The sequence below is a fragment of the Opisthorchis viverrini genome, assembly GCF_000715545.1.
Source record: "Opisthorchis viverrini unplaced genomic scaffold opera_v5_150, whole genome shotgun sequence".
Lineage (NCBI taxonomy): Eukaryota > Metazoa > Platyhelminthes > Trematoda > Opisthorchiida > Opisthorchiidae > Opisthorchis > Opisthorchis viverrini.
Window position 1 is genome coordinate 1140562 of NW_008751806.1, and position 19385 is coordinate 1159946.

Here is a 19385-nt window from a genome sequence, read left to right on the forward strand (position 1 = left end):
GCCTTGGTATCAGGTAGTTCCTCGTGATATCCATTCTTTGATGCGGCTTCAACGGGGCACGCGTCACTTCTTCGAGCAGTTTGAGCAGGTGCTGTCGGTGGTTGAAGACCCCTTTCCCCTTGGAGGTGAAGGGAATGCCCAAATATGTTACAGTGTCTATCGGACCCAGAGGAGTGATTAGTTCCTCGGCAAAGCGAAATGGTTCGACTGAGACTGCTGTTGCCCGATGTTTCCTGTCCCCACAAATAACCATCACTTTAGTCTTTCGGGCGTTTATTTTCATGCCAGCTCTTCCCAGCTCGACCGCAGCAGCTTCAAGCTTCTCTTTAAGGCGTGCCTGAATTGCTGCACACACGACCCATTCCTGGCGCCTGTAAAGATATTGATGACAAGCAAACTTTCATAGGATTTATGCCAGAAAACCGACGGCTTTTGCGTACTAACTGTATGCGTTCAGATGCGTTTGCAAATGCATTGGCAACCTCCACATATATTCAAAAGTAGGCCAAGAGACTTCAGGTTCTTCAGAGTCCATAACCCGCTATGTCCCCAAGAACGATGCGCCTTTTTCGAAATTCTCGTTTTATGTCAATATTATTGCTGTTCGCCTCCAAACCATTAGGAACGCGTTAAGAAGGAGACACTGCAATACCTGGACTATGTGCACCAGGCCAAAATATCGGAAAAACTGTTTGAAAACAAGGTGGAACAAGCCGCACAACACGCACTCAAACGAGAAGCACAACGCGTGGCTGCGAGGAAAGCCCAGGAAGAGGCATCCCGAAGGCGGCTGGCATGGGAGACGGCCTACGTATGCCAGCAACAGACCCAGTTCAAAGGTAAATTGGTGTAGTAGAGCTCACAGACAGAGTAACTTTGTCCGCATTGTCTCAGATGTTTTGTTTAAGATATATGGAATCACTGTAGGAAGCGCACCCGGTTTTTTTTTATAGTCTTGATATAAACAGCGACTGTCGGACATTAACCCTCATCTGTACACGATAGTGATGAATGTACCATTGTACTTTGCGATGGGAACGTTGTTTTTGTTCCATTCTGGAAGTTGGCTTCTTCGGAAGTGAGTCGAAGTGTAGTTCATAGCCGAGATGGTTTGCATAGAAAGCTTCAGATATATTGCTCATTTGACACTTCAAGGAAACCTTAGGTGTTCATTGATTCTGTTTGTCTTTTGAAATAAGAGCGACGCAAAGCATACTGCGACTTTGTGCAAGTTTCGTTTGTTGCTCCAAAGTAAACTGCTAGAAATGCTCAATAGCCTGAACGACGGCTTTTTAACATTATTTCTGGCCTGTTTTGCTATCGTACGCTCTTGCATCAGAATCAAAGTTTCCGATAGTATACGGCAACATCATAGTACTAGCAAAGTTGTAAGGCATAGAAACTACAAGTAACGGGGGAGCACAATATCCACTGGTCGTCAGATGAAAATCAGCTTACTTACAATATTCGGGCATTTCTAGGGATCATTTGTCTATATTCGATGAAACAACACTTCCTCCCCTATCCAAGCATACTTTTGTCACTTTTGGGCCGAAATAGACTTCAGCTGAAATCTTTACCGACTTGAACGATCAGTTACTTGTATTCTATCCCTGTATACTTGGTCATCAAAGTCCTCGTAGTATGGGAGACAGACGACCCTAATGTGTCGCTCTGCAGTAGTGAATAAGTGAGCAGCCGGAAGCCCATGGAAAATAAGACTTATCGGTTTGAGACGTTTATGACATCCATTGTCGTAGTTGGTAAGTTTCACCGTGGGAACGCGAGATGAACGGGGCGAATGTTAAACAGTGCGCTGCTGAATCTATGCGCTACCCTGGCAGACAACGTGATTTTCAATGATCATAAAGTCCAGGTACCCTGAGAAACTGCCGGACTCTGAAGTGTTGAGGACCAGCCAAAATCATCGGATAAAGTCTGTTTCGGGGAATATCCATCTTTTGAGTTCGACTGCTACTAGAAAGTAGTAAACACAACCCTCTAAGATGATGGGATCTCTGCTAAACCTATGCATTGTGTCCCGAGCAAACGTCCAACCTTGCTGGAAGGCCGGACGCGTACTCCTGGTTGAAAGTATTGCCGAACATCAGGCAAAAAAGAGTATCCGCAAGGATCGAGAAGTCTGAACATGTGAAGAAATAGAAAAACCCTGGGATCTTGCGATAAACATTCCAGCTGATACGCGCAACAGACCAACAATTTCTCTGATAAACGAAATACTCACTGACAAATTGATCCAATCTTCTCTAAAATAGAATAACGGCTGAATGGTCAGGCTAAAGAATTTACTCTGCGTCTCAAAAGAGCGTTTGAGAACGCGCTTGTGTCGCCTCTATTTCTGTGCTTGTTTGGTACACTGAAAGATGTGACTGCTCATCGAAAGCAATGGTATTCCTGCTATCTATTTCTTTCCAACTTATCTACTGACCTACTTGTGGTGAGGGTTTCTCGGATGTTTAAAACGGACTAGCTTCAGGTCCTCTTCGCTGTCTCGTTTTCTTTCTTTCGACGAAAAGGCCTTATTCAAACAAATTGATGTAATCGTACGGTGGTGAGTGACTAGTGTTCTCCTCTGTTCTTGCTTCTAATGATGCTGATGATGGCTTGTGCAACATTGCCTTTGTGGAAACTGAGGATGCAGGGAAAATATTACTTGAAGTCTGCCTGAGGAACCAGTAAATTGGAAATGTTTAATTAGGCAGTACCAGTCAAGCCATATTTGCAAAATGTCGATCCTTCCCTCAATCAGCGATAGAGTAGCTACTCAACGGTCGATTGGCACAGCTTAGATCAGGTTGCTTGGCTCCCCTCTTTTGAACGTTCCACACTTGTTGACTACTCGTTACAAAATGCTTTCACAAGAATTGGTCTTACGCTGGTTTAAAAGCCATCCTATTCAAAATTTGGATACACTTCAATCATCAGTTTGTTGTGTGTAACAGGCAAAATACCGTAAATTTCTTCATGCACACACAAATTGCAACGTGCTGTGATTATTTGTTAATTCACTGGTGAACCTCACTCCGCCTAGACGACCGTGAGGGTGAAAATAACCTCGCGGGTTTTGTGCCCGAATTATGCCTTAGAGCGACAAGGGTAGAGAATTAGCGCAACCGATGTGCGAGCCTATCCATTCAGATTATAGCACTATGAACCAAACAATTAGTACAAGATCAGTACAGACGGTACCTCCCAGCAACGCACTTTCGCAATGAGGTCAACCACGTCTACAAAAAGAGGCCTTCACAAGCAAAGAAGGCCTTCTCATAACACCAAAGAAGGGCTTTTATTGAGCTCTAAATAACGAACAAAGGCATTTTCTTCAACCCTTGACATGTCCTGTGCAAAGCACAGCTGCACTGTTTATAGAGGATGATCATTGTGAATGAAAAATGAATTATAACCCCCCACTGAAGACCTTCCAAAATCAACGCAATTATTACTGTAGGTCAAGAGGCCCTTAAATGTAAACGTTAAAAACGAACTCAGTTGTTTATTTGGCTCAATAAAGGATGGTTATATTTCAAGGACCAGCCAGAGGGAATGGATCATGCAGTTGTCAAACGTTTCAAGAGATTTTGTGTGCAAATGACCCCCAAGGATTAGTCCACGTGACCCATGGACTGAAGACGTTGCAACATATGGCTGATAAGTGACTACGAACCGGTTGCTCTTAGAGTCATTTCCTATCCAGACAGCATAAGTGAGTGTCTGGAGCGAGTGTCTGTCTCGGAATGATTGCGATAGGCTAGCACTAATTCCCTTCCATGATCACTTTCATCCTTTCCCTCACAGTTAAGCTTTCAAATAAATCATGGTATGTAGAGCAGCGGAGCATCGGTACTGAAGACTGATGTCACGCTGTCGATGATAATGATGATGATCACAACACGCCATGAGGTGCCCCATCGTTCAGTTCAGTGAGGATAGAAGCAATAGCTTATTCTAAACGACAGGGTCGTTTCAGCTGAATTCTTTTAAAAAAATGACGAATTAATTGAGCGACAACCTACCACCAAAATGCAAATAGATATATGTTCTATCGAATTTGTTGTAAAACATTTTCCGGAGATGATGAACAACGTCCGTCTCAGACATCTATGACGATGCAAAGTTCGTTACATGTTATATCGATTTTCAATCTGCAAGAGAGGATCGATTGCTGTTTTTGTGTAAATGTTCAACTTTCTCAACATTACCAAGGTCTCTCTCAAATGCACTCACGCAGATATGCTGGTCATGTGACCAGAAATCCTCCGACAGAATTTGTCGATCTTAGCACACGGGACCGAAACGCGGACTCGCCGTTGTATACCAATATTCCATGGTGCTGCTTAGAGAGGAACGAGAGGTGATGGGGGTGTAGTCTGAGACCAAACTGGTTTTCAGAACCGAATAATCTGGGGAACGTTCTTTCCGTCTTCGCATGAGGTAGGCTTTTCCCTGATTCATTGAAGTTCAAAATGAGGTGACGTTTATGAAAATCGGAAGTTATTTTCACTACAGCAAGGAATACTCCAAAGAGCCTCACAAATCTGAGTCTTCATGTAAGCTTTCCTTAGCTTTGCTAACCAAAAGTGAAAACGGATAGGAAAAACCAGAGTACTTCAAAAGGATTGCGCGACCCAGGGCTGTCATGTAAGCGAATGTGCGTTGACAATGCGTGGAAGGCTGGAAATATTTCGATGAATCTCTCATCTCTTAGCGAAGACAGTCTACGCGTAAACTCCTATGGGAAGGAAGGATGATTTACACGGTGACAGGATCGTCGTCACTGGAGGTGCCAGTCAACCTGTGAGTGTGCGGCAAATTCTGTGGCTAAAGGATGATTTGTGGTCTATGTGCTAGACAGTCACACTCCCACTCGTGGCCGAACGGTTTGGTCTTCAACCGCCGGTTGGGAGTTTGCGCGTTTGCGTCCTATTGGAATTTGTGTGCACCGCTTGGGCTTTCCAACAAGGGTGGAATTGCTATACAGCGTGGCTAGGCTTTTCGGTACATGTTGATTTCGCTTACATGACGAAAGCTCAATTCAAAAGTAATTTCCAAGTCCCAAAGTAAGATGGTGATATTCACCCGCTCGGGTCTAGAGAACAACTTTTCAATGCTAAGCATTTTGAAGGAATATAAAGTCAAGTTATTACTGAGAGCTTTTTGAGCCTATCGACTGTGTCGTATCGCTGACGCTACAAGGACTGCGGAGGCGTTCGATGGGTGCAAGACGTTCGAATACCTCGAATGAAACGCGCGACAGTTGTAGTAAACTTGTGGTGTTTTTTTACATTTACAAAAAGGCCACAGCCGGGCAGAATATTTGCGATGGCGTATGAAAGTTTGAACTCTCACAGACTTGCGATGAAAGTAACTCAATTTAGTAGGAAACTATTTAATCGGCCTTGTATTCAACGGTAAACACCAGGTGGGACAAGAATAAAGGTTAGGGATTTGGAATGTTTTGAAGCAGGAAATGTATTCACTTTAATCAAAGACAAAAGTTAGACTTTGAAAACCAAGCAAGCCCAACGTAGAGAAACATGCAAAGTTCGATCACTCACTCCAGGGAATGTGACCTTCTCAGTTAGATTTCCCATAATCCTTTGGTCCCTGGCGGGCTAGGGGACAACACCATGAACAGGCCTTTTGATAGCCCCGACTATGATTTGCTAAGGATGATTTCTCTTTTGCCGAAAGTCCCGTATTGAGAGTTTTCACAGTTACGTCATCGGCGGAGAGACGATACACTTGTTAGAAACTCTGTAGTGGGATCGCAAGATTGCATTTACAATTTCTTCAGAAAGTTGGCTATTCTGAAGGTGTACATACCTGAGTCTCACTGTTCTGTGCACTAAAACCTGAACAAGAAGGCAGTAATTTTTCTAAGTTCCACAGCTTTCCAGCATACGTGATCTTGGTGGTCATTTAAACCCATGTATGTTCTTTCCTTCGATATCTTAAGTTTCTGTCTACAGTCGGGCAGTTTAGCTTTTAGGTCGCACAAACTTCATGTCTAGTCAATCAAATACCCTCCACCCAAAGACACACTCCAGCCGTTTGACTACTAGTACTTACATGTAAGTGGGTCACGCCTCTCTAGTGAAAGTTGAACATATATTGAAGCATTTGTATCACATCACTGAAGGTCACTTGTGACCTAATCATGTCAGGAATTATGCTGTTTTACATCTGAGGCGAGATGACTCGAGTAGTTAGAGCGCGAATCTACTGACCAGAAAGTTCGTAGTTCGAACCCAGCCTATGCCTACCGACTTCCTCTGTCTAAGCTTGGGCAACCTGTCAGTATCCTAGCCATCATGCTTCCTTCGTGTGGCATGACAGTTAGGCACCGAATTGGTGCTACAGCTGAATCTTGGGGTTTGAAACATAGCAAATCAGGTTGGCCATACGTTACAACTCACATCAGCAAGGAATTTAACATGGTGTTGTCTAGTTGACCTTCACTGAAGGTCGTCATGTAGCAAGACAACTGACAGATATGGTAAAAGCAACAGGTGTCCATCCGCATTGCTGTTGCTGTGCTCAAACAGCGGTCTCAGCTGCTCTTCATCAAAGCTGAATTCAGTTCAAACGTGAGTGTTCTAATCTACCAAAAGTCATGCTACCTTTCCAATGTCTTTTGCTGCAACCTTATCTTTCGTAGACACCCATTAGCTGGAGCATTCACAGACATTGACCTAGTACTATATATGAGAAGTAACTGGGAATAGAAGTCCATTACCATCGACAGATCTAGCCAGCACGTCAACGCTTGCACGCACCAATTAGAGAATTCGGCTTTATACCTCGTATTTTGGCACTTGGACGCAGTTGGGTGAAACAACAATAACGTCGAACAGATGCCGGTTGGCCGATTTCTTAAGTCATCTGATCCGTGTCAACGTTAAAAAATGGTTGGCTTCAACTGTTCTTATGCACATGGTCTGGGGCCGTTTTGGTTGATCAAAAGTGATCTGCTTATTGTCAAAACCTTAGGGTTTGTGCTGTGTTACGCAGTGAAATTCGGAAGAAGTTGGTTGGCTCATTCCGATGGTTAGTATCTGACAGATACTTGGCTATTGACGATGTACGACTGCGAAATGACCTTTGACCCATCTTCTTTCCTAAAAGCATATTTGGTATTTGTCCTGCTGCACGTTCACAGGGTATCTGTTTGTCCTGCGTCTACGCAGCCGCAACAAGACTTGTAGACTACATAGGAAGCATACAGGTTGGGCAGTCGTATAAATAGCTAACGTCGCTGGGCTGGAGTATAAACACGTTTTAGAGTGGAACGGAGTTTTTGTCTTACGCTGGTTTTAACGTGATCACCCTTAGTCTAAAGAAACACATAATTATCTTCTTCTCTGGCTGGTTATGTTAAATCTCTATTGTTCATTGCAATGAGACCCTCTGGATAACCGTTATACAGCAGGGATTTCTTGAGCGACTCCGTCTCTTGCAACAACTGATTCAGGCTGCCCCTGTATCCACATACTAGTGAATAGTGACAAAGTCTGTTCGTGCATCTTTCAAATAGCCTGTGTTGGGTTTCTACAAACGAATAGGGTAAAACTGCAGACTATCTGGTGTAACCGAGCCTCCAAAACCCTCAGTAGAATGATCATCAGAAAGGGGCTGCTAACTGTAATGTGGTGTGTCCGGGCAGATTTCATGGTTCTTCTATTCAGTTGTTATGTCACGTACTATTCCGAGTGGTTACGTTGTCACTGAAACTCTGAACGTAGCGAAATTCGGACATGTGTGTTGTACTTTTACACATTCTCATCATTGATTGAATTGGTAAGATTGAACACATGTATCAGTATTTTTCGTACCTTATCAACTTTACAGAACAACAGCGCCAATTGGAAAAACTAATGAAGAAGCATGAAGCAGAGGAGCTGAAAACGCTGAACGATGCGGTTCAAAAAGAACTTAGTGAGCAAATCACCCGGAAACGAAACCGCATCGAAGCCTATAAGAAAGAGCTGGAACAGCAGATTGCCGGGCATGAGATACGAAAAGCAATGGAACTGGCTGAAGCGGAGCGTCAGATCGAAGCCCAAAATCGTGCGGAACAGGTACTGCAGGAACGAATTGACCAAGCAATTCACTCAAGAATATTAGATCCCCACAGACACCCTTGGCGTAAAATGTGCTGCCAGGATGATGCAACAAGAGAAACCCCTGATCAGACTTTATGTGGATGTGTCTTTTCCTAGAGTTAGACAACTCTGGTGCAGTATATTTTTGCCCATTCATAATAAACTCGTTCTAGTCTCGATTGCACGGCCGATCTCTGTGCAACACTCATATTTCTGATATGTTATCAACTAGGTGTTGCAGGATCCGTTATAGGTTGCGCCTTCAACATCTTCTGTTCCAACCCAACATCCAGCCGTTTTTCATCAAATTGTCAGGCCTTTTCAAGCAGCTGTTTTACGAACATCTGTTGAAACCAAATTATAACCAACTGGGATTGAACCAGGATTGTTTTTTTGATGAGTTGGGTCACTGTTGGAAGAAGAATCATCACTCCAGGGTTAAAGGTTTTTGGTCAGGCGGTCCAAATGGACACGAATTTGTCAAGCATTGGTGGAAGTCTGCGTTTTACGATGGAATCAGCTGGGTGCAACAAGGATCCACAAGACTCAAGTGTTCAAGCTAGTAGCCGGGAGGTCACGGATCTGAGATTCTCCACTGGGGTTTTGTGAAGTGTGTAACGCTGATGAATCCCAATGAGGATGGATTAGCCGCACAGTACTTGTCGGCTTTTCAGCACGGACTGATTTCACCTACACAACCATTCCAATTGCCAACTTTCTTCACATTACTAACAGCCCATGAGTAGCTTAGATGAGGAATAAAATTCACCCAATGAATGAACCTCCGACAAGTCCTACACAACCATTCCAATTGCCAACTTTCTTCACATTACTAACAGCCCATGAGTAGCTTAGATGAGGAATAAAATTCACCCAATGAATGAACCTCCTGTCCGACAAGTCGTCCCTCAATGATCCAGTCAAAACGTGTGAACTCGTGATGTAGGTCTTGAGAATGCGTGGCGATAGATGCTGTATCCTGTCTAAGCGCGAGCTATTCACACAGCCGATCAGCCACATGTCGCCGAATGATCAGATGTTCAACAGATTGCAGGTCACATGTTTGAAGCATCTTAAAGATCAGTGGAACCCGCGCTGCTGATGTTCACCAGCGAGAAATAAAGAGCTGTACAATATCTATTGGCCATTCGACATAGATTTACTTCACTTAGAGGACAGAAACTCGATTGATGCGAAAGTCAGAATAAACAGGTCGAGGCAAACGAAGAACGCCAGCTGGTGAATTGGAACTTTATTCTCGCATACAGCTAAACAGCATACATAGAATCCATAGAATCAACTGCGTTTCTTTCATTATCCTTGCATCTGGTTAATGTAGGCTTGCTATAACCTATTGGTAAGAAAGGTTATCTTTGTGTACAAAGGTTATGGTGATCCTTCTGACCATTGTACTTGGATACTTTCTTTGTAACTTATCATTACTCAAATTGTACCACTTTCTATCTCTCACTAAAATCTCAGCTTATTCCTCTTCTCTTCATACCGAATAACTTTTGTTTAAAATGACCGAAAAAGAAATATGGATACAGCGCAAATTCTGTTCCTCGTGAAAGGCGTGTTCCCTTCTTGCTGCGTCGAATTACGCTGGCAGTGAATTAACGAGCGGTGATCTACCTTCCAGACTACGACGGGATAGAAAGGTCTAGGAATATATCAAGGAAGATTCCAGGAAGGAGATCGATTTGGATTTATTGTGGTGGTAATAACTAACTGTACCAACAAACTGTGAGTTGTATCATCTCGCCTATTTTTTTCACTTGATTTCACTACTTTGAACTGGTATTTGCTCACGTTATCCACTAAAAAGGTGTTCGGAATCGCTCGCTTTTAGACCATCCATGTCGCCAAAATGTTGGCGAGATCTGATTTGAACATCGAATCAAGGAGGATGAACTATACCATGTAATTTCTTGATGGGTGAATTATTCACTTTTTGGTAGTTGCTTTTGAGAATTAAGTTTCGTACGCATATCGGTATAACCAGACGAACTAGAAATCCAGAATTCAGCGCAGCGTAACAACCATCACGTATGTATTTGAATTGGCGAATATGTACAGCATATGAAATATTAAAACAAGAGAAGAATGAATAGAACAATGAATAGGGTATCAGTCATGTTCATCACATTGCGTATCACAGAGTTGTCTACGTCTCAGAGCTCTTTTTCTCCCAGCGCTGACCTGATTAGAAGCGACAGAGCTGTGGACATTCTACGACTTGGCGACGAAGTACAGAAACACTAGACAGGAAACTCACTCGGGCCGAGAAATACAGCCTCCCTAGTTGGGCACCCCGGGACCCAACTCACCCGTTGTTAATGACAGTGGCAGCACATATGGCTGAATCGTGTATTCAGTGACGCTCATGCACCAGAGCTATCGCCTTCGATGCGTACTTGTCCAGTTTCCGAACTCAGCGGTGGTGTCATCACCTCTATTGTTCGGATGTATGTTCCACACTGACCCACTTTCCGGTGGACGAAGCTATAGTAGGTGGAACTAACGCTGTCTTAGGCATGCATACGGACTGAAATGAACCGGAAAGTAATGAGGAAGATGCTTTAGGATACAACTGACGATGCTTTTTGATTCATATTTTGACCTTCAGTTGTGCAAACAGAATGCTCGTTATAGGAGTAAACATATCTATCGGAAATTCTCATATGCGGATTGATTTTAATGGGTTTCGCATGAAAGACAACCATTCTGTCTCAATTCTTAATCTGGCAATTCAGGCTTCGAAACGTGGAGAGAGAAAAGTCATTTTGTGCTTGTTCCAGGGAAAAGTGGATGAATCTGAGTCTACTTGCTTTCAAATGTGACATCCGAATCAAGTCCAGATAAGAAAACTGAACGGGTCGGCCTGTTATACACTCGAAAACAAGAAAGAAGGATAAATATTTCAGCCATTTCTCTCAGTTTACAATAGACTTGGAGCAATGCGGACAATGGGAAGTTTTCTGTACCACCCAGCGGGTCGGCCACAACTAGGCAGATGTACGTTTTTCGTATATGTTCGGTTTGAACCCCCTTACTTTGTTTGGCGGATAGAAAAACTACTCATAAGAATTACTGAAAGCTGTTCTAAACCACACTAGCAGTTTCACACTTCTTAGGACTCATCACATCTTACCCCAGTTTTCGAATTAACTATGATTCCCATTGAAGCAAAAGCAGGACTTGGCGCAACAGTCAGTTGAATTCTATCAGGTACATGAAACTTGGTTAAGTTTTTCGTTATTCTGTATTTATTGGGTTTCTCGAGTGATTATTTTTAGACCGGGAAGGCTACTTTGACTGTAACTTTTTGGAATATAATTCGGTGCATTAGGGAAGCTGGTTATAAACCGTGCTTCATGATAAAGTGGGTAGAGCGCGAACTGACTGACCGGAAGGCCCGTGGTTCGAATCCAACCTCTGCCTCTCGACATCCCTTTGCTAGGCTTGGGAAATCTGGCAGTATCTCAGCCCTCGTGCTTCCTTCGAGTAGCATGGCAGCTAGGCACAGTAAGGGTGTTACGGCTGTGCGATTTATTTTTTTTACAACCAAAGTTAAGTATTCACTAACAATTGAGGATTGATTAGAATGGTCCGCGATGTTACACCTGATAGAGTAAACTCTTGTTGAGTACCCGAGGAATCAGAACATTTAAGTGCCAGCTAGGAGGAGTTAGGTATTGTCAGCGGCAGTTTCGATAACTGAAATTTACGGACGGTGTGTGTCACAAATATTGTTTTTCCAACCACCAGAGCATCGGTTGTTCACTATGTTGCTGTTGGTCGACACAATAACAATCAATAGTGAAAGCTGATTATACTGTTGATAAGCCACTCTCAACCACTGACCGGACGATCGTGGGTTCAGAACCTTCTGAATCCTATTTGACAGTGCAGGTTGGCAGTACAAAGTCTCCACTGAAAATTGCCAAAGCTTCTCACATCACCATCAAACTACTAGCGTGTATGTCCATGACAAGCTGACCCGAGATCACCGTAGGTTCGATAGAACCTAACTGACAGTGGCTAAGTTGATTGGATGCATAGTCTCCGGAGCTCCCACCGATCTCGTAATTGTTACCATATAGAATATAACCTTGGGATGAAGTAAAACAAATGCCGGAAAAGAGTAAAACTGAACTGGCATCTGGCAGCCCACAAGACAAAATGCGATGACAATCAGCGAAGCGTACACATTGATACTGTACGCTTTGTGTGTACGCCAATAAATAGGTAGTCAACGCTCATTCGTTCATGTTTTCTGCGTCCATTTTTGCCGCGTCGTTTTTCATCCTGTCACCGAGCTGTCGCTACGGTCACATCAGACTTCCAAACTCAATTCCATCCAACGCATCTACTGTTCGTGTACACTACGTTGGGTCTGTTGAATCACCATCTGGGTGGATACGAATCGCTTGGAAAGTCAAAATACAATCCACACTCAATGCAGAGTTCCCATTCGTATGCTTCATCACTTTCCAAAACTTCGCTCAGCAACAATCTCCAACGACCGAGTCCCTGTGGACGTGATTCCAAGGAACTTAAGAGTGTTTTACGTTTACTTTCTTGATCTGCTTAGTGGTACAAAACCTGAATCGGTCGCCGGGCAAAGCGGTGGTCATGTCGTATCTTTCCCCATTAACAGAAATAGGGTTTAGCCCAAACTCTTTTTAAGTGACCTTGGCTGTCGTGAATACGTTTGTCTGGTGTACATCTTGCTGGCGCGCTCTCATACCAAGAAATTAAACCGATTTATAGCATGACAAGTCCAGTGCGTCACATTGACGTATTTATTTGATTACCCACTGTTTAGCTGTTGATTGGGCACAGTTGTATCAGGAACAGGAAAGATTTTATTAACACAGTTCACCTCCACGGTCCTCAGCCAGCCGATGACAGTAAATCGTATGGAATCGATTCATGAAACACAAGGTTAGTTTGGCGCGATTATCACTGTTCTCAGGGGTTTGAAGTTCACAACTTGAGAGGAGAATTACCAAGTGTTTCGTCCAACATGATAAGTTATCTGCTGATACCAACTGGATGCTGCGTTGCAACGGGTACTTCTAGATTGGCTTATTGGGCGCAATGCTACACCTTAGGATGCATATTTCACACAACTGGGAGTAAAAGCCATCTAACCTCTAACTTGCTCCATTTGTTGACGATCACGTTCCAAGACGGATGTTCAACGTAGAAAAAACACCCCGATTGGCGTCACTGTGAAGTCCCCATAGGAATTTTATCTCAAACGCTGGCCTTGTTCATAGTTGCCAGTTTCTTGTCCGATTACTGAAGTGCGCAACCACACCCTGCCTTATCTTATTTCTATATCCTTGTCAGTTTGCAAGCTGTGTCGCTTTGTTATCTTGCGCAGCCTATGCAGTTCCGTCTACTAATCGCCTGATTTTACCATCAAATTTGTGGTCTTTACCGTTTCGGCTACGCATTAATTCAAGTCTTGTCGCACAGGCCGAAAGTATACAGTATTTCTGGAGGAATGGAAGCCCTGTTGGACAAAATTTCTTGTGCGTTGCGTGTTCGTTTTCTATCCACGACCACAAAATGCCAGAAGACATAGCATACCCTTATACATTCAGACTCTTAAAAACTGTGAATGTCAACTAAGAGGTTCCTGAAATCCAAGAACAGGAGAACCAAGCAACATATTTGTCGTCTTCATTTGCGGTCATAGCAACGACTACTTGTGTTTGATACTAACCAAATTGACAAACTGCATGTGTATTCTGGTCATTGCCCGACGGAATTTTTGCATAAATATTGTAGATTTCGTCCTGTGGCCCCCAAAAGCGGCCTATCGAGCGAACTCTAAAATCCAAAAGTAAACGAGGCCGTCACCTTGTGAGTTGCCCCACCCAAGCGTTTCCCGCAAAAGCTTAGGTTTCACTTCAGTTGAGTTTTTCAAGTTGGCGCTACAGGATTTTCTCTGAGAATTCACATTTGTGGACTTGTAGACCACACCAGGTCAAAGACCGATGGGCCCAGTCCCCTAATCAGTGACTCACTCTGTCCAAAGTCTTCGGAGTCGTCTAGGTCATGAGCACCCCGCTTTTTTGGTCGTTCGCGTGAGAGAGAAATACGATCAGAAGGATTGTTGTAGCAAATCAGAAATGAGTAGTCCCGTGACATACCCGAGGACCATCTGGCATACCTGCTGGTGTTGGCTTCTTTTGATCAAACTGAACGACTCTGAGCGAGGCGGAATACATCAATGAATGTGTTCAAGTATATCGTAGCTTGGGGCCTTTATAATAAAAATATATTAGGGGAAACTTATGGAGCTTCTGAAAAATCCGACAGAATGGCATCATCTCCACAAACGGTCTATTAAAAATAGACCGTAAAACCACCTACACTTAACAGACGAGTATGTCCGTCAAATACTGTACATAGAAAACCATTCCAGCCCGCTATTACCATATGGGCTGCATACAGGTGTCCTGAAAGGAATATTGCCGAGCCTGTCCAAACATTTCAGCGAGAGAACCTTCCTTTTTCTTGAGAAGAAGCGATCATGACATCAATATGCATGCCCGGGACCGCTTATCGCCTGATACCTGCAGACCAGTCAGGTTAACTAGAACAACATGCAACGTGATGGGGCGCGTTCTGAAATTGTCCACTTCAAATCACCCCACTACAAAAACGTGATATCCCAAGCACAACACCGATCGCCCCAAATTTGCACTTACTTTTCGAAAATGTTTATTCATGGACAGCTCAACATGGGCTTAGTGCAAAGGACTTATTAGACGCCTTCTTTGACTTTTTGAAAGCATTCGATTAACTTCCACAAGATTCACTGCACAACAAAGCAAGTCTGATGAATCTAAAGGATAGATTTTGCGCTAAATCGAGGTATTTGTACCCAGCCCGACGCTTCTGGAAGCGATAGCAAGCAAGCATTAAATAATGTGCGAAAGTACTGTCAGTCAGTGTTAATTGGCCTTAGAGAAATATAACGAAAAAGAAAACAATAGACACGTTTGAGGAAGCAAGGAACTGTCTTCGGATGACGGCGCCAGTTGTGTCACGCTGTAGTGCGGGACGTGAGGAAGTCAGTGGTATTCGACGTTCGAGGGGATGTAGCGACGGCAAACGTCGGTTCTGAAATGTGCAGATATAGAGGTTGGTGTCACGGAATCCACACGGCACACACAGCACACATTCGCGCAGGTCGGGTGACACAGGAAAGAACAACGGAGCGCGGCTACAACACACGTGTAATAAACCAAAACTGAAACCGGAAGTCGGGGTACAAAGTCAGGTCAAGGTCAATCGGAGGAGGTGTACAAGAGGGTTACACTTTCCTGCCCGGGGCTCGTGGTGGCTCGTCCGTGGTACCTGCTATAGGGGAAGAGAGAGAGGGAGAGGCACACATAAGGTCATATGATAGACGTGCACCCAGATACAGTCAAGTTTCAACTGCGTTACAGCGCGCCAAATCGGACTGCGCGCTTGGGGCTATCCAAAACAAAACCCAACAAAAGCTACCTGCAGATGTGATATAGAAGTTATACAAGAGTAGGATCTCTTACGACGCTAGGCAAGTGTAGTGGATTACACACACCCGTACCATCCGAACAGCTCATATTTTCAACCTCCGGCGGTTTGTTTTACTGTCAGAGTAGACGCTGAATATAGGTGGAGCTGACACAAACCTGCAAACAAAAATGGACAGCCGACAAAATATTGATATCAATTACCAGAAAATAAGCAGACCTGGAGCAGGAGTAGAACCCGGGGGAATGAGCAGCAAGAAAACGAGACAAACGAAACAAATGGGCATAAATCGCGCTATGCATGAGTAACCAGAAAACGAAAGCCCAAAGTGAGTACACATTAGTCGCCATGCCCCGGATTATCAAAGGTTCGCCTCAGTGTCATTCAGTGGCAGATGGTGTTTGGCCTAAGCGGCGTCTAGTGCGTGCATCAAACGCCTAAGCTGCGCACCTTGTTGGGGAATCTAGTCGGTGCCGATAAGATTGTCTACTCGGCCCAACGTACCAAAGCTTCCGCTGGAGGCCTTGCGAGTGGTAAAGACATATGCCAGTGAAAGATGCGTGAACTACTAGCTGGAGTTGCGTATGTAGAGAACAGGTCATCTTTCGCAAGGCATTGGCAGACGAAGCTGAAAACATTGGCCTCGGTGCCGAGTAGCTGAATTTCATTCCACAGTGCATCGCATGTGGGTACAGGAGTGGCGTCAGGGATTGGTGTCGGTGAGGCAGGTTTGCGTGTAAATAACCTGACCTTTGGTCCCGTTTTTGAGTCAGCTCTGAATATTGAGCAACATCCTACTAATATCTCAGTATCAGAGACGCATCGTTTGATCCATATATCTGTAAATGCGATTGTGAACACTCGTCCAAGGAGAGTCGATCGTTGAATAACGGGTTGCTCGTTGGAAATGTCGAAACTGTTTGTGAACATAGACTCCGGCACGAGCAAGGCTGCATCCGGGGACCAAGGAATCGGAAGCGTCTTAACTTCACCTTCCACGTAACCGGTCTGCGTGAAGGGACTTTAATTCACCCTTGCTACCAACGGAACTAATGGGCGTGGGCGTTTTGCAAAACGAGCGCTGAGGGATCATACTGGGGTCACTCCTACATCTGTCTACTACGAATGCTTGACAGTCCTAACACAATTTCATGAGGCCAGGTTAACACTTTATCAACCAGCGAACCCGGGATGGAAAGCTTTAAGTCTTCATTCATAGAGGTGGGTTGGTTGCTGACATAGAAAATGACACTTTTTGCTCAGTTGTTCAGACTGAAAGAGGACTAAAGAATATGTTTTTCGTGTCGACAGGTAGCTTATTATTTCTGAAATGCGGCTCTCCTTCATCTGAAAGACAAGTGATAAAAGGTGTAGAAATGCTCTTTATGTTCTCAGCGCGGGGCAGTATGATTGCCAGCGCGAGTATTCGCATAAATAAATGTCTAGTAGTGCTTTGAACAGGGTTCTAGAAGGAGCGTGGACAACCGTCGAAGGAAGGTCATTCCACGCAGTTACAACTACGTTCAAAACAGAAGGTATGGATTGGTCACGTTCAGTGGATTTGAGGTCATTACATCTCCGATTAAGCTGGATGACCGCAAGACAATATTTGGCAGTCAGGTAAGTTTCGTGTTTTTCTCTGGCAGAGGAATCTTTTCGACTTAACAGCATATTCCGGTTCTTTAACTGTTGCACAGATGTTGGCACAAGCATAGTCCAATGGCACAGAAATAACTTCTTCTAAGTCGCAATTTTGGAGTTTTGTGGGATAGGTACTCTGTTCATAACATCACCATTCTCGTTTAAACGGCCGTACGCCCGTTTTGGCGTAATCATTCCGGTGAGTCCCCACTAATAAGAAGCACTGGACTAAGTCACTTTCGAACGTCAAAGTCGCGCGTTCAATTTTTGTGCGATATGAAATAGGGCTGATGAGAAAGGACGGCCCTTCGCATGGCTCAGTAGACTGCGTAAACGCTGAACTGAAGTCAGCTTTCGATTAGTATCTTGTAAGTGGCATCCAGAAATACCCTAGGTAATTGTTTCTCATTGCCAGCATACCTTAATGGGACTGGAGTCTCAGGAAACCGGTTGGAAGCATGCGATATAGTTAGCTCCACTTGCGGTTTGTGGAAGGACAAATTGCACGGCAATATTTGGGGATAAGTACTCGCAGAAGATGAGGCTAATGTGTGGATTGTAATGGACGGTGCACTCAGACGTGTGTCCAGCGCTATGCCTGAAAAGTAGCATGGATGGTTTCACCAAAGAGGCCTTACCACACAGCTTCTACCACTTCCATCAAATGAATTTTCAAGCACTTGGTCGAGGTTTCATCCCAAGCTCTGTTTCCCCCATTTCAGCCATCGCCTCTGTAGCTTAATAGCATTTATTCCTAGCTGGTGGATGGCATGCCATTTTTCGTTACCACCCTAGTGCAGTCAGAATAAGCATGTAACAGATGCCAGTTTTGGGCGCCTAGCAGTGCGTGAAAACGGAACATTCACAGAACAATGGGCGTCGCCCAACAGACAGGGTATCACCAAAATTGTCACGAATTACACTCAGCGGATATCTGGGACGGTGAAACACCTGTTGATCCAGTAGTATGGAGGGAATGCGGGACTGAGGAAATGTTGAATGTTGTGACGGTGGGACGTGTTTTGAATAAAACTTCCAACTTTTGAACTAAAAATGGTGACCATTGCGCCCGCAACATGTTAGCGTGTATAAAGGCATCCAAACTCACTGTGTGGATGTCCCGAGAACAGTAGTCAGGTGGGGTTGAAAAAGGAGAATGCTGCGTATCAGTTGGATGCATCAGTAAGTCGGTAAGTCTCGCCAACTGTCGACACAGAAGCACAAAAACGTCCGCTCAACAGGTTATTCTCCGAGCCTCTGAACACCTGAAAGTTGAGGAGAGAGAACGTGACCACAACGGAAAACAGGGGTGCAAGCATATAAACATACAAACGGTGTCAGTTATTGCGGAGGGCCATCAAACTCCTCTGTACGGTATTCAGGGATGTCTTCATTTTCTTCCATCGTTACCACCGCCGCTTCTGAAAGTAGACAAAAGAGATTGTGATTAACGATGGCGCGCAATTTGACATCTGTCGGCACATTACACAGGCCCTCTCGCAGCAGGCACTGTCCACAGCGCTGTCAGATATCAGCTGTGCCGACAGGAGACGGTTGACATTCACTGCGGTTGACCAGTTTGACTTCCCAGGGTGGATAAGTCGGTAGGTTACGTCGGTGACGGCTTGGTCTATCGTATACGGTCCCTTCCAAGCTCCATGGAACTTAGCCGGTGTACCAGTAGGCGGAACGGGTTCGTACAACCAAACCCAGTCGCCAAGGTTGAACAACATATCTTGCGCAGCTTTATCGTAGTACCCTTTCTGGCATCTCTGTGCGGCACGCAAGCGTTGTCGAGCCAGTTCATGACTGCGAACGAGACCGGCCTGCATGCGTCGCACGAACACTGAAGAATACAACGCCTCCGGAGCCGAGATAGGTAGGGTTGTATCGGAAGGTAGTCGCATCCCCTGGCCTGTCGTCATAAAGGATGGGGTCTGTCCGATAGACGCCTGGATATTAGTACCGTAAATCAGTAGACAACGTGCCAGTGCAACATCCTACTGCTCAAATGTATTATGGTTGATAAAGGCTTTCAGCGACCCTTTCAAATTTCAATTTGTGTGCTCTACCTGCCAT

General features: G+C 44.5%; 2 protein-coding genes across 2 annotated transcripts in view; one reads left to right on the top strand and one right to left on the bottom strand.

The window, feature by feature from the left end:
* T265_06897 (hypothetical protein) overlaps positions 1–8609 on the top strand; it is a gene marked incomplete at both ends in the record, with an annotated part of 26467 nt that extends 17858 nt beyond the window's left edge. The window contains 2 exons of the mRNA XM_009172285.1: positions 623–839; positions 7870–8609. Of these exons, the coding sequence (XP_009170549.1) occupies positions 623–839; positions 7870–8240 (588 nt within the window). The remainder of the gene's footprint in view (positions 1–622; positions 840–7869) is intronic.
* A 10103-nt stretch (positions 8610–18712) lies between these two features.
* T265_06898 (hypothetical protein) lies at positions 18713–19385 on the bottom strand (the record flags this gene model as incomplete). The annotated part of the gene is made up of 2 exons (XM_009172286.1): positions 18713–19306; positions 19350–19385. 2 exons carry the CDS (start codon positions 19383–19385, stop codon positions 18713–18715), a joined length of 630 nt encoding a protein of 209 aa, XP_009170550.1.